The sequence below is a fragment of the Zosterops lateralis genome (genome assembly GCF_965231275.1).
Source record: "Zosterops lateralis genome assembly, chromosome: 3".
Lineage (NCBI taxonomy): Eukaryota > Metazoa > Chordata > Aves > Passeriformes > Zosteropidae > Zosterops > Zosterops lateralis.
The window spans coordinates 92,128,251-92,150,655 of record NC_139764.1 but is presented as its reverse complement, the minus strand read 5'-3'; the positions used below and the strand labels follow the sequence as shown (position 1 = coordinate 92,150,655).

Below are 22,405 nucleotides of genomic sequence, written 5' to 3'. Positions count from 1 at the left end.
AGCTCTCCCTTTCTTGCATAACATTTGAAAATAGAATACTCCTAAATAAAAAGTGCTCTGGTTGAGGCATGCATATTTGTGTTGGGTCTAGCTGAAATGAAGTTATTTTTCCCCAAAGCACCCACAGTGCTGTGCTTTATATGGGTAGCTAGAAAAGAGTTGATAATGCAGCAGAATTTTGGCTACTGCTGAGCAGTGCTGGCACAGCACTGGTGCTGTCTCTCCAACATTCTGCATCACCTCCCAGAAGGCTGGGAATGGCCAAGGTCTTGGCAGGGGGCCTAGTCAGGACAGCTGACCCAAACTGACCAAATGGATATTCCATACAATATTCCATACAATATGACATCAGCTCAGCAATGAAGGCTAAAATGAAGGAGGAAGAAGAGGGTGTACTCATTATTTACAGCAGCTACACATGCTGAAGTCTTGCTTCCCAGGAAGTGACTGGACATTGCCTGCTGATGGAAAGCAGAGAACAAATTATATGGCTTTTTTCTCTTCTTGGGCACATGACCTTTCACTTTTGCTTTAATAAATTGCCTTATTACCTACAAGTTTTTATCCATCTAATTTCTTTTTCCTGCCTTGCTGAGAAGGGGAGTGATAAAATGGCTGGGTGGGCACCTTGTGACCAGTCAAGGTCAACTCACCACAATATTCCACTCTTAATAATGTTTCTTTTATTTTTCATTCGACTAACACATTAACATATTTGATATCTCATGGACTCTCTTCTGTCAGTTAAATTACAGGTTGAACTCAACTCCCTACACATTTTGAAGTTTAAGAATTGATGCGAAATTTAGCAGTTGAGAAAATCTGAGCTGCAAAACAGATTAGATGCTTGAACCCCACAATATATTTAATTATCAATAATTTATAAGTAAATCCCATGAATTTTAAAAGTTACTGTAGCTACTGTAAAATAGTTTGGAATGATAACAGGAATAAATACCAAAAACATGCTTTAGGCATATTGGAGGACATAAGTAATCTATTTTACATTCATTTTTAATAACATTGTTGCACATGTAAATTCCAAATAATGTTATTTGTTGAACTTGCATAAATTCATGCACAAGGCAATGCTTACAGAAAAACAACAGGAAATAACATCTTTATGTTACACAGTCACATGTAATTGTGTGCAGTGGGGTAGTGTCATGATGTCCTGGGTTGTAGTGTAGGATGTACACAAAGTATTTATTCTATCACCATTGTCATGAACTGTTGAAAGCAGGTGGGGCAGTGTTCTTCCCAGGCTCCCTTCCTTTGGCCTATCTTCTGTTCATGGCCCATCAATGCCGCATGACTCATAAGTAACTCCCTCCAGGAGTTATCTCCGTTTAATGGGCCATCAAGGAAAATGCTCCACCCAGGGGGAGGAGCCAAGCATTTTCACCTGGATATAATCTGGGATTTGGGACAGTACAAGCAGCCCTTACCTACTGGATTCCCAGAGGACCAGAGCTACCAGACCTTTCTACAAGATCACTGCTTCAAGAAGACCACCTCATCTGGACTGCTTCCACCATCCTGCTCAGGTTGTATTCTGACTCTGTCAGTTGTCTTTTGTATTATTGATTTTATTTTATTTTATTTTATTTTATTTTATTTTATTTTATTTTACTTTATTTCCTTTCTTCTTATTAAATTGTATTTCTGAGTTGGAGCCTCTCACACTTTTGCTTTCAAACCACAACACATGAGAAAGGTAATTCTTCATGGCAGCACAACTCTTCATATTTTGGTTTCGAGGAACATATTCCCAAACCTGGCTTTTAGAGAAATCTGATTTAGGTTTCTTGGTGAAGGCCTGACCAAGCTTCTTAACTCTAATACTACTTTTGATTTCCTCATCTTTGATTTTACTTTTTATTCATAAATATTATCACCACATTAGGGCAATATTATCACACTACCTCTCTAGTTTAAGTGTTTTGAGCAGCTGTATTACCTTACACTGAATACTCACTATCTGTTTAACTAGTATCTCAATTTTTGTGACCAGTACAGGAATATTTCTTGCTGTCACAATGCTCATCATCCTTTAATTTACATCTCTACACTTCCATAAGAGAAAGTAAAAATGAAAGAAATTTGTAGCAAGAGGATAAAGGGATAGGATGAGAACAGCAGCTCCAAGTATAGAAACAGAAATCACTGTAGCTGTTCAACCACTGCTAAGCATAAACCCATTCACACTGACAGCAAGTTCTGTAGGGGTGCCTAGGGCTCTGCATGTCAGAAAGTACCTGGCAAGTTAACACAGTACCAAACGTTTTGAGAAAGCCTGTGCTCAGACAGAAAGGGAAAAGGAGTTGTAAGAAAACTGTGGTGTGTTGTGATTATTGCTGATCTGGAGGTCATTTATTGAGAATGATGTAAAAGTGTCATGCAGATTGATTTTTCTTGCCTGTTAGATATGCCATCAGACTCATATATAATATCCTAGAATTTGGCCTTCTATCATATAGATTTTTTTGACTACTACAACAGCCCAGCTCAGGAAAATGGAAAGTGTTCTATTATCTTTAAAAAATATGAAGATGATCAACAAGGACAATATGAACAATTCTAAAATATAGGTAAAATGTAGAAATTATGAGAAAGCAGTTCAAAAATGAGTTTGAAGTACAATATGCAAATTGCATAGCAAGTAGCAATTTTTTTTTCAAGTCTATGAGAAAAAAAAGGTTCCATATAAATGCCGTACCATCTTGCGTCACTCATAAAGAAATAGAATGGAATTGGACAGGGGATTGAGAAGGATGAGGAGAATGATTAAAGATATTAATTATATTCTGGTCTATAGAATCATGCCATAAGTATGGTGAATAGAAAACAACCTGTTATTGATTTTCTTTCCCATAAGAACTGGATGACATGAAGTAAAAACAGCAGGTGCCAAGTTCAAACTTCACATTTTAAATAAATAAATTATGTAACTTCTTGCACAAAATTTGTGGGTTTAAGGCATTTACATGGGTTCAAAATAGGACTGAATAATTCAACTGAAGAAACAGCCCTACACGATCCAAAATATAAAGAACTTTGCTAGATTAAGAGTGGTTTAGGTACAGTTGGGTTGAGGCCTTAATTAACTGCATGTATGCAATGATTTTCTATCCTTCACTAGAAAATCATAAGTGGCCAGTGCTAGTTATGGAACACTAGTTCAGTGGTCTGGTATACAGAATTTCTGGTCTAATACAGAAATATGTATTTCCCCCCTTCAGATACCAAGGTTTACAAAGTGCAACATGTGTACTTTCAAATATTTATCTATGAATAAACACTATAAAGTTAGCCATTGAAAGCACAACTTTTAAACTATCTAGCAATATTTCATATGATTCATAAATATAAGCTAGGGTTTTATAATAAAATAGGAATTACATTCAGCACTTATTTCCATAGTAATACTGAGGAGGCTGGGATAGAAATAAAACCAAGTAATTCTACTTTCCAGAAAGGAAAATTAAATTTATATAAAGATACAACTTCTCTGAAGAAAGGAAATCAGGTGCATCCCAATATACCTCAGGAAGTTCCCCCTTTATGTATGTCCAAAATAAGTGTGACAGAATCTTACTCTAATGCCTCCAATTCCATTGCCTACTGTCTCTGAATAATTTGATGGGACTTTTATTTTTCATTATCAGATTATTTATTTTGATATCATCCTTATAACAAAAAGTTTTGCTGTATTCACAGGACAGAGCCAGACAAAACACAGCAAATTGCACAACATCTGCAGGAATTGCTATGGATACCTAACCCTTAGCAGAAGCTCCTAATATCTCTGTAGCTTTTACAGTAACTGTTCAGTTTACTTCATGCTTTTGTTTTGCATTTACACTCTAATTGATACAATCAAGAGTTAAGTTACTGCTGTTACTGTTAACTAAAAAACGAAGTCTAGATTTGCAGTAAAATCATCTTATTAAAATATTACATTTGTTACAGAGAAATACCTTGATTAAAAAAAAAGAAATCATCAGAAACACTAATAAGTATTCAGTTATCCTTTCAAGAAAGATATAGAAGTACACAATATTCCCATTAATTCTGCATATTTTATGGCAAGGGTCCTGAAATGAATAATGATTCTTTTCCACTCAAAACAAAGATATGGAGTCCAATGTCTGAACCCATGGCAGATCCCAGCTAATTGTACGCACAAGTCAGAAAAGAGGAGGGAAAAAAAAACCACAAAAACACTTTACCACAAAGATATGTGTTCATGCAGACAAATAGATGCATATATGGCATCAATACACTAATAGGTTTTATCCACAATTGCATATTATAGATCAAAGTTAAACTTGCATAATACAGAATAGAGAAATTCTGTTCACTTTTTGATTTTCTTAAATTTCAATGGTAGCATGTCATCAGTAACTTTTTTTTTCCCAAAAAATTTTGAGGTACTTTAGGACAAAATTCTACAGATGATTTCTTGATCACTTTTTCAATATTTCAAAACCTTTTTGTCATTTACTATTTAACAAAATGAAATAAAATAAATTAAAAAACACCCAAACACCAGGTTTTGAAAAAAAAAAAAATTTGGAAGACTGAATACAAATTTCCAAGATAAACTCATTTTCTATGAAGATGAGGACATTATATAAAAATGTGCATCTAAACATCATTCATACTAAACTTTTTAATTCCTCGTTTGAAATGTTGTAGTTATGAACACACTATAAGTAGTTGAAAGGTTTTTAATACTTTGAAGAATTTAAATTTGCCACACATTATTTTAAAAGAGGTTTTTCCTGTGACTCTGTTATACAATGTCACCACATTTGTCAAAGAGAGAATAATTTCTTGCTTTATTTTGAAAGCTTAATTTATATTCATATTTTTAGTATTCTTCAAAATAAAAGAAATCCTTGATTTGATAGGAAGCAATATAGAATATGTTAAGTTAATTTTAGAAATCAGTGTTTAAGTAATGGTGGAATTAAATAGTTAAAACCACTTCTCACTGGTTCTAAAGAATAAAATTTCTACATAAAATTCTTAGAACTGAATATGTAAAAACGTGCATTTCTTAGACATTAAAGAAGGAAATGGAAAAATTTTCTGTTAAGCATTAGCGAAATGACAGTGGCTAAAATTTGGTGCTTTATGTAGGATGCATATTAAATTATATACACACCATGAACGTATATATTTACCTTCACAGGATGGAGAGGATCCTTCAAACTGCAACTGTGCATTCAGTTTGCAGGTTAATATATCTTGTCCAATAAGAGTAAAACCAGGATGGCACCTGTACTTCACAAAATCTCCTGAAAAAGGTATTGAAAAACATTGAACCTCAAAAAATCCTCAAAGAGAAGTATATCAAAATCTCAGGTGGAAGATGCAATAGCTTAGAATTCAAGTGAAAACAGAAGAAAGAGAAAGAAAACCTATCATTTTACCTATTTCAAAATCATCATCTTCTGTAAACAAATCTGCATGTGGAACTGTGGGTGGAGGCTGGCACTTCCTGAGCTGATAAGCTGCAAATTTAAATGAAAAAAAAAAAAAAAAATAAACACTGGTGTGTTAAGGATTATTTTACAGAAAATTCATTTCATATGCACACTTCCCAAATTATGACAGCTGCACAGAACCTCGTGGCCTCTCAGTTACAACATTTTCCATGTAAATGTGCTCATGACATGAGCGTGATGAGACACAGACTGCCTAGAGAAGCTGTGGATCTCAGGAATCATACAAGTCTAGGTCTAAACCTGGTCTAGAGGAAGATGTTTCTGTCCATGGCAGGGGGGTTGAAACTAGATGATCTTAAAGGTCTCTTTAAATTTAAAAGATTCTATGATTCTATCACTCGTAAACAAAGTCTCTTGTCTGCTGTTCAAATCTGTTTCAATAAATTGTGAGCAATCTCATAAGAAAGGTGGCCACTAAAATTACTGTGGTTCGAAAATGGAATAGAATGCCTACAACAGCTGAAGAAGCCCTTTCTGGATTAAAAAAAAAAAAAAATCAAAACAGAAATAAAGATTGTGATGAGAGTGCATATGCTAAAGAAAAACTCTCCCCTTCATGGAACTAACTTACTGTCAGAACAAAACTCTCTGGACAACCTGATAGCCCTATCCACTTTAGCTTCTGCTTCTCAGGCTAAGTGCAGTGGGTGACCATGCATAATGACCTCTTTTTAGGAGAAAAATACAGGCAAGAGAAACACTTCAGATTCTGAGTAATGATTCCACATGGACTTCCCCATGTAAACAGGTATCTCAGGTATTCTCTTTCTGTGATGTTTACTTTGGTCTTTGTAAATTAATTCATTGTATATTTTTGATTTAGAGCCCAGAAGGCTAATAATCTTCCATTTATTATACATATTTTGGTTTACTTAGAACTAGAACTAGACCAAATTAGTACTCGAATTATAGTTCAGCTTTTCACTTCTGATGTAGATGCCTAATTTTTACCACCTTTAGTGCTGAATGTAACTTTGAACAAAGTGTTTTGCTGCATATCAGTCTTTATGCTATTGTTCAGCCCTACCGTAGCATCCCAGAAACTTTTCTGACCTAGAGCCCTAGGCATGGTCAGCTGGAGAATAATTTAAGTAAAGAAAGTTACATATTAATGAATAAATAAGCCAAAGTAATTAAAAGAGTAAAAGCTTAATATTAGATGGCAAAGTTTAACATTAAAGTTAGAACACAGTTTACCAAAAGCCCCATATTAACATTCTTAGGATTTTCTTAATATGCAATTTAAAAAACCTTTTAAGTACTGTTATTAAAAAAAAAAAAAAAAAGCTAAACTAAAAAAACCCCACAAACAAACAAACAAACAAAAAACCCTACATATAAAACAAAACAGCAAATCCATGAGTCCTGGTAAATCAGTATTCCACAAAGTTATGAAATATTTCTAAAATTCATTAAATGATTGTGGTAACTAGATGTTAATTATATAAAGAAAACTGACCATGAAAATTGAGGACAAAGAATCCTCCTGTTGAAAAATCACTGTGAAATTTGAGGAGGACTTGATTGGTAGAACTGTAAGCTGTTTCCAGAGCTGTGTTCCCACTGAAAACTCCTAGCTGAGGCGAATTATGGTCAGGACCATCCCTGGAATGTGAAACATTAAAAGTCAGCTGGAAAACTAATGTTCTCAACACTCAAATTAACAGTCTCTTTTCTCTGGAGGGCAGTTTTATTTTTTTGCAAAAAAAGATTTTCCTGATGATTTAAAATTAGTTTCTTTTTTTTTTTTTTTTAATTTATTTCTTATAACACAATACTCTTTCCAACTTCAGACATGAATATTTTTTATATTTACATGAGCAAGAAATTTAGTGGTGGCAAGAAATTTTAAATGTGTGTTCCTGCCAAAAAATTTCATGTACAGATCAGAGTTAGACAAAACCAAGAAAATAGAAGTCTTGTGATGCTGTCATATTTCTAGCATTTTGACCCAGGTGCTGCAAAGCTTCAACTCATGGTTAAAACACAGAGTCATAGAAATTGCAAGTTACTCTGCCATTTATATAAATTCCAAAGATTCAAAGGTATGTCACTAGAGGGAAGAAAAATTTAAAAAAAAAAATTTAAAAAAAAAAAAAAAAAAAAAAAAAAAAAGAGGGGAAACAAAACAGAAAAAAAACAATGTGGTTCGTGTTTCTCAACAGTAGGATGAGACACCCAGAGAGGAACATACTCCAGTAATATCAGGCTTCATTCACTTCCAGTATCATAATATAGAACATTCAGGCCTGAACAGTCAGAATAAATAAACAAACAAAACTCCCTACTTTTATCACTGAAGTATCTTTTGAGGTCTACAACACTTATTTTTATTTATCTTGTATATTACATGTAATGAATCTAAACTGAATGAAAAAGCTTTTGCAATATGTTTAGAAGGCTTGAGATTATCTAGAATGTCTCAGAAAGCTGTTAGCTTTTGACCTTTCACTGTCTTTTAAGCAGAGGGATATTTATTCACCTCAGCTGTACAGTTGAGAAGTCATACATTATATATAACCTGTCAGAGAAGACAATCTATGATGTATTTTACGCTTGGATTTACAGGTAATGCACATATCAGAGACAACCAAATGGCTCTTCAGAAAGAGTTGCACATCTCTATAAACTAACTATTTGAAAAAACCTCACCAATATCCATAGAAATATTGGACAACTGGGAGATTGGAGCAGCTGACTTACACAGGAATAAGTTACATCCTCTGTTCTGTGTAAACTTTCCTTTTCCTTAACTATCTGTATCTGTACATGAAGTCACTTTGCACAGTATATGGGGTAAGGACCAGGCTTAGACAGTGATGACATGTCCAACACCTTTGGCATTATCTATGTCTGCTCTCGAGTGCAGTAAATCCTTATCCAGGAATTTAGACAGCTCTAGGGCCTCTTTCTTCAGCTGAGATCACAAGTTGAATGGGTTTGTGTGGAAAGAAATACAAACTCAGAGAAGAGGGACGTACAATATGAAGCTTAAAGACATGGAGGTACAAGGCCTGAAATTCTGGGTTAGAAAATATGAAAAGTATGTCTATCAGGCATATTGAAATATTAAAAAAATTTAAGAAAATCTTACTTAATGCCTAAATTAGTTAATGTCTGAAAATATCAGAAAGTTTTGCAAAGACTAACATATATTGCCTGTATGTTCATGGAATGTATAATTCAATATATTTTATAATTATTACACCACTTTAACCTTACATGGCCTCAGCCTAGAGGAGAGTCAAACAAGATCCAATTGATAACTGAGTTCGAACTTGAAAGTACTTTTGGAATAGTATCTTTAAAAGTTTAGACAGTAATAAATATTTCTTTTTCAGATAACCTTAGAAGTTGTTTTATGCTGTTCTTCAGCACATAAGACAACCTACTAAGACCAATACTAAGAAAATCTGTAGCTTGGGACAGAGAGACTTGATAAATCAATCAGAAAAAAAAAAATTATTTCTGTTTCAAAAGATTTCATACCAAACTGCAATGTAGTCATTCACAGGCTCAGTCTGAAGTAAAGTGAAGTTGATATAAATCCCATGGCCAGGAGATACAATAATTAACCAAGTACAGTCCTTTGAATTTGGGTATTCTTCTGGAAATCCTGGGGAATAAACTGTACCATTCTGAGCAGTTACATTATACCCACAAGGAGCTGAAAAGAAAACAAATGAAAAAAAATTAGTATTAGAAAATGGTTTTTCATGTTACAAGTGAAATATCAAAATGCTACCAAATTCTTAAAGCTCCACAAGACAAGACAACCTAAGTCTTAAAGACAGCCTTTTCTTTGGTTGGTTGCTTCTCAAATAAATATTGACATTTCTAAAATTAATTTCTGCTGATGTCTTTTAGGTTTAATTTCTTAAAATTCATCAAAATCTACTGGTTATATTGCTTCCATATAATTCTTGAAACTAAACCCACACACCATTTAAAAAGGGGCACCTTTTGTTTCTGTTCAAGATTAAAAACGAAATAAGCAAACAGGTAGGTTTTGCATGTTTCCATCCAACTGAACTGTAACTAAACTGGAATACAATTCTGGAAAAAATAGGCTGATTGTTCTTTCACTAGTCCAAAACCATTATGATTTATTTCTGACAGGTCTGAGTTATTTTTAATGGTGATTCACTTGCAGATTGTATGTTAACTATCCTTATGACAAGTAAAATGGACATACAGACACAAATTTGCACACACTTGCTGAATGTAGTATGTAGCCAAATCAAAGCTATGAAAAGGTTGACTTTATTCAAGGGGAGCAAAAATGTGATAATATGCTCTTTTGAGTCTCAGTTTGGAAGAATTGACTGAATATGGATGAAAGCATGTATCCAAGTAGACATATGGTCATTAGTACAAATCAGTGAGTTTCATCCATTAGAATATGACCTTAATCTCATTTATGGGCACTCAGCCTTACTCTAGAACATTTCTCTTTAGCTCTTACCATTAAGCTTATGTTATTATTGTCAGTGTTCCTGTGACTCTCCTTCAGACCCTCTTCATTTCTTTTTCGACTTAACAAGTGATGAAAAATAAGAGCAGAAAAAATTGATAAAAGGAAAAAGGAAAAAAACAGGAAAGCAAAAAGGGAAACAGGAAGGAGATCTGAGAAATGCAGTAGGATATCTCCTGTAGGATAGTTGGATAGCTGTCTTTCTGTATGGTTTAAAGCTGCTATACTGTCGTGGTAGAAAGTCATCTGTCCAGTTGATGAGTAGCCCTTTTTGAAGGACTTCTTTTAATAATCTCTGGATTTAGGGGACAGGCAACCACTTCACTTTCTTCATCCATATCAGTTCTAACTTGAATGATGCATTTAGTATATTTTCCATCTGGATGGAATCCTGTGCCAGGTGCTCTAGAATGATCCTGCTTGAGCAGGAGGTTGGACAAGATGACCCATGGTGGTCCATTCCAACCTGGTCCGGTTTGTGATTCTGTGATTCAGTGAATGGAATGGCACCTGCTCCTGAATCTTTACTGGCCAACAAATGAAACCAGATATGGAAAATGAAGGGTTGTTTCTATCCGTCTGAATCCTGGCTGCATGTAGAGGCCCTAAGCGCATCTGACACTGTCTATGAGCTCTAGGAGTTCTGATGGAAATGTGACTCAAGCCCACTTTTTCTATTTCCTAAATCCCTACATTCATGCCATAGTCACTTTGTCTGATCTCATAAATCTACTCTGTTCCCCCCACATCCACAGTACTCCATGTTTACAATTAAGACTGCTTTGACAATTATGCTTACTACAGGGAAATAAACTTCCTGAGACTAATATTAATTTCTAATTAATACAGGATGTTTCTGATTGAAGTTTTATATTTAAATATATTTTGACTTTATTGTATTTTTGCCAGGTTTATTAATGGTGTTAACGATGGCATACTTTTTTTTATTTTTCCTTCATTATTCTGTAATACTAAAGAAGGAATGCAGATTGATAGTATCTCAGAAAAGGCAGTCTAATTTCTCTTATATGATTGATAGCCATGAAAGATCAATAAATTTTGTCAGAAAAAACGTGTCACAGGTAACAAAACTAGTAGAAGAGACAATACACGCAGCCGTTACTAGACTTTCTCCAAAGATCTTTAAAAAACACAGAAAACATAAAATTAAACAGAAAATTACTGGTTCGATTTCACACAAGATAAAAATAGCTTTAGTGTGAATAAACAAATCACTCTAAATTAATGATGTTGTTATATTACACTTTGAATGACAGGCATGAAGAAGCATAGATTTTTGAAATGAGTAAATGTATAATCAAATCTTCTAAAGTATCAAATGCTAACAGTGGACCACATTGATTTATAAATGAATGAATGCCATACTATCTGTTCTCATACCCATTTACACCTAATTACATTGTCCATGGAAAAACAGTAAACATTTTTAAAATTCCATCAAAAGATACCCAAATCCAGTTAGTCATTTACTGAAAATTACATACATTACACCATCACTAAATCAGTAGGACAACTTGATTTCATAGGAGTAGTCTTAGAGCATGACTATATGACATAATTTTACAATGATTACTTGAGTAGAAATTAATCTAATTTTCTCACATATACAGATTCTCAGCTTTCAAAAGTATGTGCAATTTTCTGTAGAAAGCTTTCAATTAAAACTTCTAAGAAAACTGGTCATAGCTAGAAAAACTAATTCTTTCACTGATTTCTCTCTCAGATCCAATGTCAAATTACAACAATCAGAGTAACAATCTGTTTTCCCTGTAGAAAAATATGTCTTAATAATAATTTCAGCAGTGCTAGGTGGAGCTTTAATGTACACAGATGAATTTTCCACAAAGCAAGTAGTGTGCTAAGCGAGAGAAAACTCTCAATGCTCAGTCAAACAGAAAGCAGACTGCTGTTGAGTCAGAGATGGTGTCCATAAATGTACACAACAGCACACACAATAGAGTTGCATGCATTCAGGCTTCAGCTGTGTGAAAGAGATGTAGGTGACTGTGGGTAGGCTGGGAAGGTAGGATTCACATGCGCAGGAACCAGGCCAAATGTACATTGTGAATTATAGAAATGTCAGTAGCAAAGGAATGCCTTCTTTGAGTTAGAAAATGAAGATAAAACCACTGAATTAAAACTATGGATGAAGGGACAGGGAAGAGTAAGAATGACTGTCTTTACACCATTATAAGTATTAATTCGCTTCTTTACTGTCATTTTAAACTGAACACATATTATTTACTCTTATTTCATCTAAGAAAACAGAAAATGCTGATATATACCATAAAAATCTATTTATCCTATTACACACCTTCATGTATTTTAGGAAATGTACTTCTCTAGGGAGTAAAAAGGAATAAGAAAATATAGAAGGCTTCATTCCCTTTGGTGCTGCATCTGTATCACTAAAATATAAATATGAAGTGTTGAACTTTGGCTAGGTTTCTAACAAATTTTAAAAACACCAACTGTTAACACTTCACACTTTTATATCAATTTTGAATTGATATTTTAAAACTTTACCATAAGTTTAATATGAAGAAAAATATTACATATCTCTTTATAGTAAACTTCTAGCACAAATAACTTTGTATTTTCTTCCAAAACATTAATAAAAGTGTCTCCATAGCCTAACTGCTTTTGAATAAAAGTATCTTCTTGAAAAAGCCCTTTACACAGAGTTTAAGATAATTTCTGGCAGTATCATGAGTTCTCATAATCAATACAACTGACAGATATTAATAGGAACAATAAATCACTGCCAGGGAATATGATTCATAAAACATTTATAATTTATAAAACCACATCATATTCTGCCTTTATCTGCTTACACTACAGATTAGGATAAAGGCACTGTTTTTCATCAAAAGCTGCATTATGTACAGGCACATAAACGAGTAAACAAAAATCAGAAAGTACTGTGAGCTCTGAAGCAAAGGTACCAGAAAGTTACCTTCACATCTGGGGAAATTATAGTTCCAATTTCTGTTGATTCCATGCTGACAAGTGAGAACAGGCTGCCCTCTCAAAACATATCCAGGATAGCATTCAAATGATACTGACTGTCCCACACTGTAATCTGAGTTGACTATATACCCATTCAAAAAAGGAGGAGGATCAGGGCAGTTCTGTAACTCGTAAGCTGGAAGAAAACAGAAGTACTTTTTATTGCTTAATCATCTCTTAACACAGGAAGTGTTAATACATTAATATAAAAACTGTAATGCATTCAGTAATAGGTAAACACTGGGATACTGAGTTCCAGTAATTCAGAGATTAACCAACCCATAACAAGAAATAAATCATCCCTTTGGACCATAAAAAAAAATGTAATAACCTACAACAAAGCCATTCATTCCTTAAAACTTTATGAAATACAAGATTTTAACAATCCATTGTATTTTTAATATATATTAAACTATGTCCAAAAAATCACCTGACCTAAAGAAATTTAAAGAACTAATAAATGACTTTAACACAACAGAGCACCATAAAGATCTAAAAATTTACAAATACTTATGAAGGGAAAGGTCCTTTTAGCTATATCATTATGCAAAAAAATTCCTTAATGAGTCATCATATTTCATGATGGCTTCTGTGCTTTTGAGGACATCAAATTATTATTCAATCAAACACATTTAATTCAGAAAAATTAGTTTGATGAAAATTCAGAAGGAGCTTTCGTTATTAACATTTACTGAGATATAAAGATAATGTAAGCAGTTCTATATGAAGCAATAAAAAAACTGTTTTATAATAATGTTATGCAGAATTATTTGCAAATATCTTCACATAGATTGGATAGTAATTGCCATTTAAGAAATAAGTGTTAAAAAGATGAGGGCCCTGGTATTTTTGAACACTCAATTTCCAGTGAAGGAATACTTCTCTAAGAAAGTTCATACAAGAATAATAATACCAGTGTGCTCTGTATCCACACATTTTGTTAAATCCATGTTCTAAAAATACAGCAAGAGAATATGAATATGAATATGAATATGAATATGAATATGAATACTTCTTGAACAAAGTATTTTGTTACTTTTTTCTAAGTTAACCTTCCCAATATGAACATGCTCATCCTAGAAATGTATATTTATTATTCTGAAATAGATTATTTAAATAAGACATTTCAGCAAGATTAAGCTAAACATATATTTTAGATATGCTTATGTGCTTACTTAAAGTGAAGTTTGTACTTAACAGTTTCACTGAAGTACAACTACTGCCAATAGGATTTTTAGTAATTTCTAATTACAGTTGTGCTGTGCAATAAAAAGATTTACATGAGACAGCCTTCTTTTCCCTAATTTCATTCAGTGACTCCAGAATTCCGTGTTTGTAACATTAGAAAATTGGAAAAGATGTAGAGGTACTAGAAATATTCTGAAATCTTCTAAAAAATCAGATCCTCCTTCTCTCAAATAACAAAAAATTAAGAAAAGAAATTCAAAACCTAAAAATAAAAATTAATTGCTACTGAAAGGAAATACAAAAAAGTTTATTTTCCCTAAATTGTGATTCATTAAATTTTGTGCTAAATCTAGTAACAGCTAATTAACTTTTAATGTTATTATTAATACTCCAGCTATCATTTGTGTAGTACTAATACAGATAATATTGTTATTTTCAACATCTTTATACAAAATAGAGTATTAGAAAGATTATTTAAGAGTACAGGACTCTGAAGAGTCCTGTATTAAGACTGAAATATTAAACCATATAAAAATCTATTTAGCAAATTATATTAAAAATAGAATAGAAAAATATTCCAGAAGGTCAGAGGATCTCACAGATTTTATTTTTGTTTAAAGCAGCAATGCATGTTTAAAATGCATGCAACAGTCACAACGGTGTTTTGGAACAATGAGAGTAAGTACTGAACTTTTAAAGTTTTATTGTAGAACTTTTTGAGGAGATGAATACTATCCTTCTTTATTGGTTAACTCGTTAAAATATAGTAATTTTATATTACATATTAGTTTTGAAAGTACTTAACACAGTCTCATAATCTTTAGAGCTAGTATTAAAAATTAGTTTCAGGAAAAAAAAAAAAAAAAAACCAACAACAAAACCTCTCTCACTGATCTACATAAAAAGATAACACAGAAACCACTCAAATAAGAGAGGAAATCCTGACAGATTTGACAGAGGTGTTCCATAGAAGAAGGAAGTGAGGATTGTGTATATATGTATCAAAAGTGATAAATAGGGAAGATGATGGGATATAAGGGAGTATTGAAACTTGTCTGGCAAAAATTATATGGAATAAGAGTTAGGTATTGTCCTGGTTTCTGCTAGGGAAGAGCTAACTTCTTCTCATTTTTTAAAATTTGTCCCATGCTCTGCCAATAAAGTGGTACAGAAAACAAAAGATAAACAAAATGGGAGAGAGCATAGCTGGAATAGGTCACCTAAATTGACCAAAGGGATGTTTCATACCACAGAACATCATTCCTGATATATAAACTTGGAGTAGTTTTCCAGAAGGGTGGCTGATCTGGGTTCAGGTAGGGGGTTCTGGTATCAGTCAGCAGGTAGTGAGGAAGTTGTAGAATCTCTTCAGTCTCCTCCAGGCTGAATAGACCAAGTGACTTCAGCTGCTCCTCATACAACTTCCCCTCACGGTCCTTCAGCATCTTTGTTGCCCCCCTTTGGACTCTCTCGCTAATAGTTCAATACCTTTCTTATATTGCAGTGCCCAAAACTGCTCCAGCACTGGAGGTGGGGTTGCCCCAGCACAGAGCAGAGCAGGACAATCCCCTCCCTCGCCCAGCTGGCTGTGCTGGGCCTGATGCCCCCAGGACAGGGTGGTCCTCCTGGCTGCCAGGGCACTGCTGACTTGTGTTCAACTTGTCATTGACCAGGACCTCCAGGTCCCTTTCTGTGGTACTTCTTTCCAGAATCTCATTCCCCAGTCTCTCTGTACAGCCAGAGTTGGCACACTGCAGGTGCAAAATCCAGCACTTTCCCTTGTTGAGCTTCTTATGGTTGGTGATTGCCCAATTTTTAATTTGCTGAGGTCTTTCTGCGGGGCCTCTGCGCCTTCAAGGGGGTCAACAGCTCCTCCCAGTTTTCTTTCATCTGCCAGTTTTCTTATTATCCCTTCCAGTCCTGCCTCCAGGTCACCTACAAAGATGTGGGAGAGCACAGGGCCTAAGATGGAGCCCTGTGGGACCCCACTAGTGACAGGTCACCCAGTCATTGTCACCCTTTGTGGCTGACCCATGAGTAAGTTGCTTACATTATGTGTTTATTCAGCTGAATGCTGGACATTTTGTCCAGAAGGATCTTCTAAGAAATGGCATCAAGAGCTTTGCTGAAATCCAAGATCACATGAACTGACCTCTCTTGGTTCACTAAATGGGTTGTCTTGTCTTAAAAGGAAATCATGTTTGATAACCCGATAACATGAAGCTGTGCTGGCTGTGCCCAGTGACTGCGTTGTCTTTCTGGTGTTTTTCAATACCTTCCAGAATAAGTTTCTCCATAAGTTTACCAGGCACTGAAGTGAGAATGACAGGCCTTTAGTTTCTGGAATCCTCCTCCTTGCTGTTCTTGAAAACTGGAACAATGTTCACCAGCTTTGAGTCAGCCGGGACCTCTCCAGACTCCCAAGACTGCTCAAAAACTGAGAGAGGTTTTGCAATTAAATCAGCCAGCTCTTTGAGAACTCTTGGATGAATCCCATCAAGCCTCAGAGATTTGTAGACAGCATCCCTTACTGTCATTAGGATTGTAAATGAACAAAATAAAGCCTAGCTTTTAAAATTCTAGTTACTCTTTATTGAGAAACGCATATGCTTTTTGCCTGTTGAATATAAGGCAAACAAAACACATACAGAAATTCTGGGGCTTTGTTCTGGTATTTGTTTTAGGGAGAGGAGAACCTGTGCCTAAAGCAGGTCACCATAAATTTGAGGGTCAGTCAGTTAGGGGGGAAAGCACTTGCATATGAGCAAAGTAAAACTGTTTGTTTTGCTATTTGTTATTTTAGAAAATGAGGTACAAAATTTTAACATACTCTGCTTGTATTTTCTGTTATAAATCCTATAGATGACTCATAAATTATTGATCAGGTGATCCATGTGACTATGATATTATGATTTACAGGCCACTCAGGAACTATGTTTCATGGTTTTAGTATAAATATTAATTAGATTCTTTTTTGTTCTTTTGATATATGCAATAATACCTGATTTAACAGAGCAGTAGTCATGACTAACAAATACTGACAACAAATCCTGATGCCACACCTTGCAATAGAAAGATCTTTTTATGAGTGTCATGCCCAAAGACTTGTTTGCTACTGAGCTTTACAAACTGAGATTTCATTTCACTGCAGACAAAAATGCTAGTGAGAACCTGAAATAAAATGTAAAGGAAGTCTGAGAAAAAGATTTCATTCCAATACTGGCAGCAGCCAAATATTTGAATTTTAAAATTATCTCATATAGCCATTTGGCATTTATTTGTGCAGATACATTTTCTGCTGATAAGAAAAGATTGTAAATCACAAAAGAAATGTAATTCATTCTCTGCTACCTTGTTGTTATGGTTCAAATGTATTTTCCATCTTACATAAACACTAGGGTGACTTACTGGCTTTTCAAGTACCACATACTTCTGTAACATTTAAACACGGAAATTTTAGAGAAAAAAATGTTATTAGGAGATAATTGAGCATGCAATCACACAAATGCTAGGAGAGCTCACAATTATCTCACTTAAAACTTTCATTAAGGCTTCTTGTACATTCCTCCAGTATTATCGTGTGTATAACTACTGACTCAGTTAAAAAATCCACTTCTCAGACTAGACTGGCCCACCATGAGTTTTGTTGGAAAGGCCCTTTAAAGCTGATCTAGTTCCAACTTCTCTGCCATGGGCATGCACATATTTAAGTAGATCGGATTGCTAAAAGTGCCATCTAACCTGACTTTGAAGACTTTCAGGGATTGGGCATTCACAACTTTTCTTGTTTCAGCATCTCACCACCCTCATCTTATGTTCCTTAAGTCCAATCTAAATCTACCATCTTTTGATTTAAAACTGCTGACCCTTCTCACTTAAGACCTTGGTTAAAAGTCTCTTCTTTTTAAAAAGAACCTCTTAAATACTGAAAGGCCACAATAAGGACTTCCTGAAACCATCTCATTTAGGCTGAACCCCAACTCTCAACACCCTCAGACTTTCTTCACAGAAGAGGTGCTCCAGCCTGCTGTTTACTTTGTAGTCTTCCTCTGGACTCACTTGAACAGGGTCGTGCCTCTCTCATGCTTGAAGCACCAGAGTAGAATGCAGCACTCCAGGTGGAGCCTCCAGAGAGCGAAGCAGAGGGAGAATCAACCCCTTTGATCTGCTGGTCATGCCTCTTTTTATGGAAGGCCAGGATGCAGATTGCTGCAGCCCAGGATAGGACTGGCACTCTAGAACTTCAGTTCATTGTTGTAGGCACCAAAGAACATAATTTTTACTGATGTCACGACTCAGGACTAGAATCACGAAACATCACTTAATAATTTAAAAAAGAATTTGCTACAATGTTGGGAAAGATGCTCCTACACTACAAGGCCCTCAAAAGATTCTCTTTTATTTCCTTTGGCGTTCCTGCCTTAGGACATAATTTAAAACCATTTTACAAATACAGTATCTTTTGAACAATCCCTTATTCATTTCATGATTCTCAATGCATCTCTTTTTTAACTACACAGTACAACAGTTATTTCAACAGTAGAGAAAATGTAATTAAACTTAAATGTAACTCTTTAAAAAATCAGGCACTTTTAAAGTCTTTTTATTATGTTGAAAAAAAATTTCTAATTTCTTCCAGTAGTTCAACATGCAATCACTATGAATTTCCTTCTTGCTACAAGTTAAACAAAAGGTTCCACAACACACAGAAATTTACTAATCTATCTTTAACGTAATAGAATACCCACCATTCCCTATGCATTGCTATTCCAAAGCTGAAGGGAAAAGAGAACATCAAAATATCAGAGCATAAAACAATAAGGATCTGATCAGCAATGGTACTGAGAGCTGAAATTTCCCCAGGGTTCTGCTAAGGAGACAAAGCTTTTTAATGCATTCAGAAATACATAGTATCTAAGTGATTTAGGTTATATTTTCAAATCCTGTGCTGTGAGAATTCGCAGGCTTAAGGACTGGCACTAGATCCTGACAAGTATGAGTAGAAAATATTTTAAAATTCTCAGTGTGTATTCACATTTCCTCATCCCAAAAATAATGTGTTCAGAGTATACAATCCTAAACTATATCAAGATTCAGTCTCATAAACATTTTTGTGCCTTCAGAAAATCAGTAGAAAAATTGAGAAATAGCATTGTTAGTTTCATAATTCACTCTACAATATTCATATTCTTTGCTTTCCTTTGAGAAGAGGGATTAGAGGGATTATTAAAAAACCTTATCCTTCATAAAATGCTAATATCTCTAGAAAACTTCATGTTTTTAATAGCATGAAAGCTTGATTGAATAAGCATAGCCATCACCCATCTCTCTTTATTGTTAGACTAGTATCTAGAAAAAAGTTATTTACCTGGGGAAAACAAACAAACAAACAAAAACAAAACAAAACAAAATAAAAACAAAACAAATCAAAACAACTTGAACTGAGTTTAGTACCATATAGCAAACCCCCTGAATTAAATCTTAAATCCCTTTTAATGTAATTTAAATACAACAGGTCAGATTAGAATTAAGGTATACAAGTTTGTGGGCACTCCTAATATGCAACACATTCCCTAAGACAACTAGAATGGATTTGACAAATGTGACTGTAAATCTGGATTCTTTTTGCCTACTCTTCTTTTTTTGTTTAAGAGTACATTAAATTAATTTCACTATTAGGAAAGTAATGCTTTTTTTATTTATAAAACTTTTTGTTCACCAATTATAGCATATTAGGACATCCTACAATAAGATCATTTAGAAGCAGTCTGAAAAAAATCATCTGGTAAAATGTGTAAAGATTTCAGAAGCTCAGCTCTATTTGCTTTGCTTTCTAAATTCAATTCTAGAAATTACAAAAGTGGACAACAAAACTGTGTGAGCGTCAATTGGACTAAAAACAAATTCTTAGCTTTCCATATATAACAGTATTCCTTTTTCTCATAAGTAGATTTTGAATGCGACACCCATACCAACCTCTCATATTTTATTTCCCTCCCACAGTAATATCCCATGAATAGCAGTTGGGGAAGGCATTGCATATTAAACTCAGTTGTGACAAAGATTATTCTCACTGGGTAGACAGCAAGCCCAACTGAATTGATATCTATGGAGTAATGCTACATTTTTCTTCTCAACAAAAAAGGGCTTTTTTTCAGAACTGTGAAGTTTGACTGAAATTGGCCAATGGTTTCAAAACTGCATAACAAAGGTTATATCTGGCTGAAAGCCAGATAACAAAACAATGTTTAATTCCATCATGCAGGCAAATCAGGCTAATAATTGTATGGCATTTGATTTACTGAAAGGAAAACAACACTTCTAACAGGGAAGAAAAGAGAAGGAAAAAGTAACTTTGGAGTAAGTATTATTTTTTAAGTCAAGTTGCAGCAATTGCAGATCGTCTAAGAGGAAGAGAGGGTAATTGACAAATATATTATTAAAAAGAGTAGGAAAATCCAATGATAATCCACCAGAAAAGATAACTAATTATCAAGGGCAACAGATGTGGAACAGGAAAAGAAAAGTCAGCTATCAAAACCAGCATGTTTGTATGATAAAGAATAAAGCAGAGAAGAAAATTGCTCAGTTGTAAACCACTGGCATTTTCTTTCAGAGGGCAGGAGAAGAATAGGGAATACACTGAAACAATACTTTCTGAAGTTCATAAATTACGGCTATCTAATTGAGTGTACAATTTCCTGTATGTTGTAAATTATGCTGAGCAAGTTATTTTGGCTCAATAATATGAAGTTATAATACATGATGATTATAGAATTTCTAGATCTCCTCAGTAGAAATGACTAGTGCAATCTGTGATCTCAGAGGCAACAGAGAGAGTTTCTGTATTATGAAGAAAACTACACACATGCAAGACAATTAATTTTTAAAGAAGAAAAGTCCCATATTTGTTTGTACAATGAAGAAAAGGAAGTGGGTAGAAAACAGAACATAAGTGAATTATAAATTCAAAAGAGTGAGCTTATCTGGTAGATCCTAATAACTTAAAAATTGAATACAACTGTGTTACCAACTTTCCACGTTAGGAAAAAAAAAAAACAAACCAAACAACCAAAAAATCATAAATACCTTTTAGAATAATAATTTTTTTCCAGCAGATGAATTTTTTAGTGAAGTGCATTATTTTGTCAGGTTTTTTTTTAATGTTTTATACCCATAAATTTTTTAACATACACACATACATGCATATGCACACGCACACACACAACACATACACAACACACATATATGCACACTAAAATACTGTCTCTATAGGTTAGGAGAAATACATAAAACTAACTGCATGAGTTGTCTTTACAGAAGAAATTTCTTTGCTTCTCACTCATAGGAAGCATAAAACTGGATGAATATACATGCATTTGGTAGTGCAAATATACCTGTAACTACAGTTTTTTTATGAAATGAGATAAACACCAGTTATATTTTTTTATTTGAAAGTAGAATATCACACAAATATCAGTTAATTTAACTGTATCTACTTCTTGGTTCTGATTTTTTATTCTACTATTATAACTATTAGACTAATAACTTAGCTATGAAAAGTCATAAATTGATGAGAATTTAATGTTTTGCTGGAATTTTTTTATAAGTATTTGGAAAATACTACTAAAAGTTTCTACTTTAAATCAATAATACTTTTTTTACCTTTTATTTTGTGAACACTACTAACACAATCTTCAGCACTTAAAAATTATTATAAGGTCCATGTAACACAAAAATGTATTATTTCATAATACCTTTCTCTGGTTTTAAGTGAATTGCTTTTCCTATGTTTACATAATGGGATAAAATTTTACACTGTCATTGAGGCAGTTGTGATCATACATGTGCTGACAGCTGACAAGTTGCAAGTAGGAGAAGTAGAAAGCATGCAACATATCTAAAAAGCAACTGATTTTTACAAGAGATGGTTAGAGTAGATAAAATAATAGCAATTCCTTTTGTACTCTGCCCTCTTCATCACGTTCCCATTTATTTTGGAGTGGATCAAACAGTCCTACTGGGCAAAGGAAGAAAGGGGAGAATAGAAGAAAACAGTAATAAAACCATGCACTAGTTGAGTAAGCTACAACAGTGCCTCTAGAAGAACATGTTATACAGTCTACAAACAATGTAAGATTTAACTACTAGTTTCAGGGCAGAAAATGCTGTTAGTCAGGAAGACCTTGTTATGGCA

General features: G+C 34.1%; 1 protein-coding gene across 1 annotated transcript in view; it reads right to left on the bottom strand.

Moving 5' to 3' along the window:
* Positions 1–22,405, bottom strand: part of CSMD1 (CUB and Sushi multiple domains 1) — a 1,076,561-nt gene that overhangs the window by 95,378 nt on the left and 958,778 nt on the right. Inside the window, exons 42-46 of the mRNA XM_083857383.1 lie at positions 12,968–13,156; positions 9,006–9,183; positions 6,976–7,121; positions 5,442–5,522; positions 5,193–5,306 (exon numbers count right to left, since the gene is read on the bottom strand). Of these exons, the coding sequence (XP_083713509.1) occupies positions 5,193–5,306; positions 5,442–5,522; positions 6,976–7,121; positions 9,006–9,183; positions 12,968–13,156 (708 nt within the window). The remainder of the gene's footprint in view (positions 1–5,192; positions 5,307–5,441; positions 5,523–6,975; positions 7,122–9,005; positions 9,184–12,967; positions 13,157–22,405) is intronic.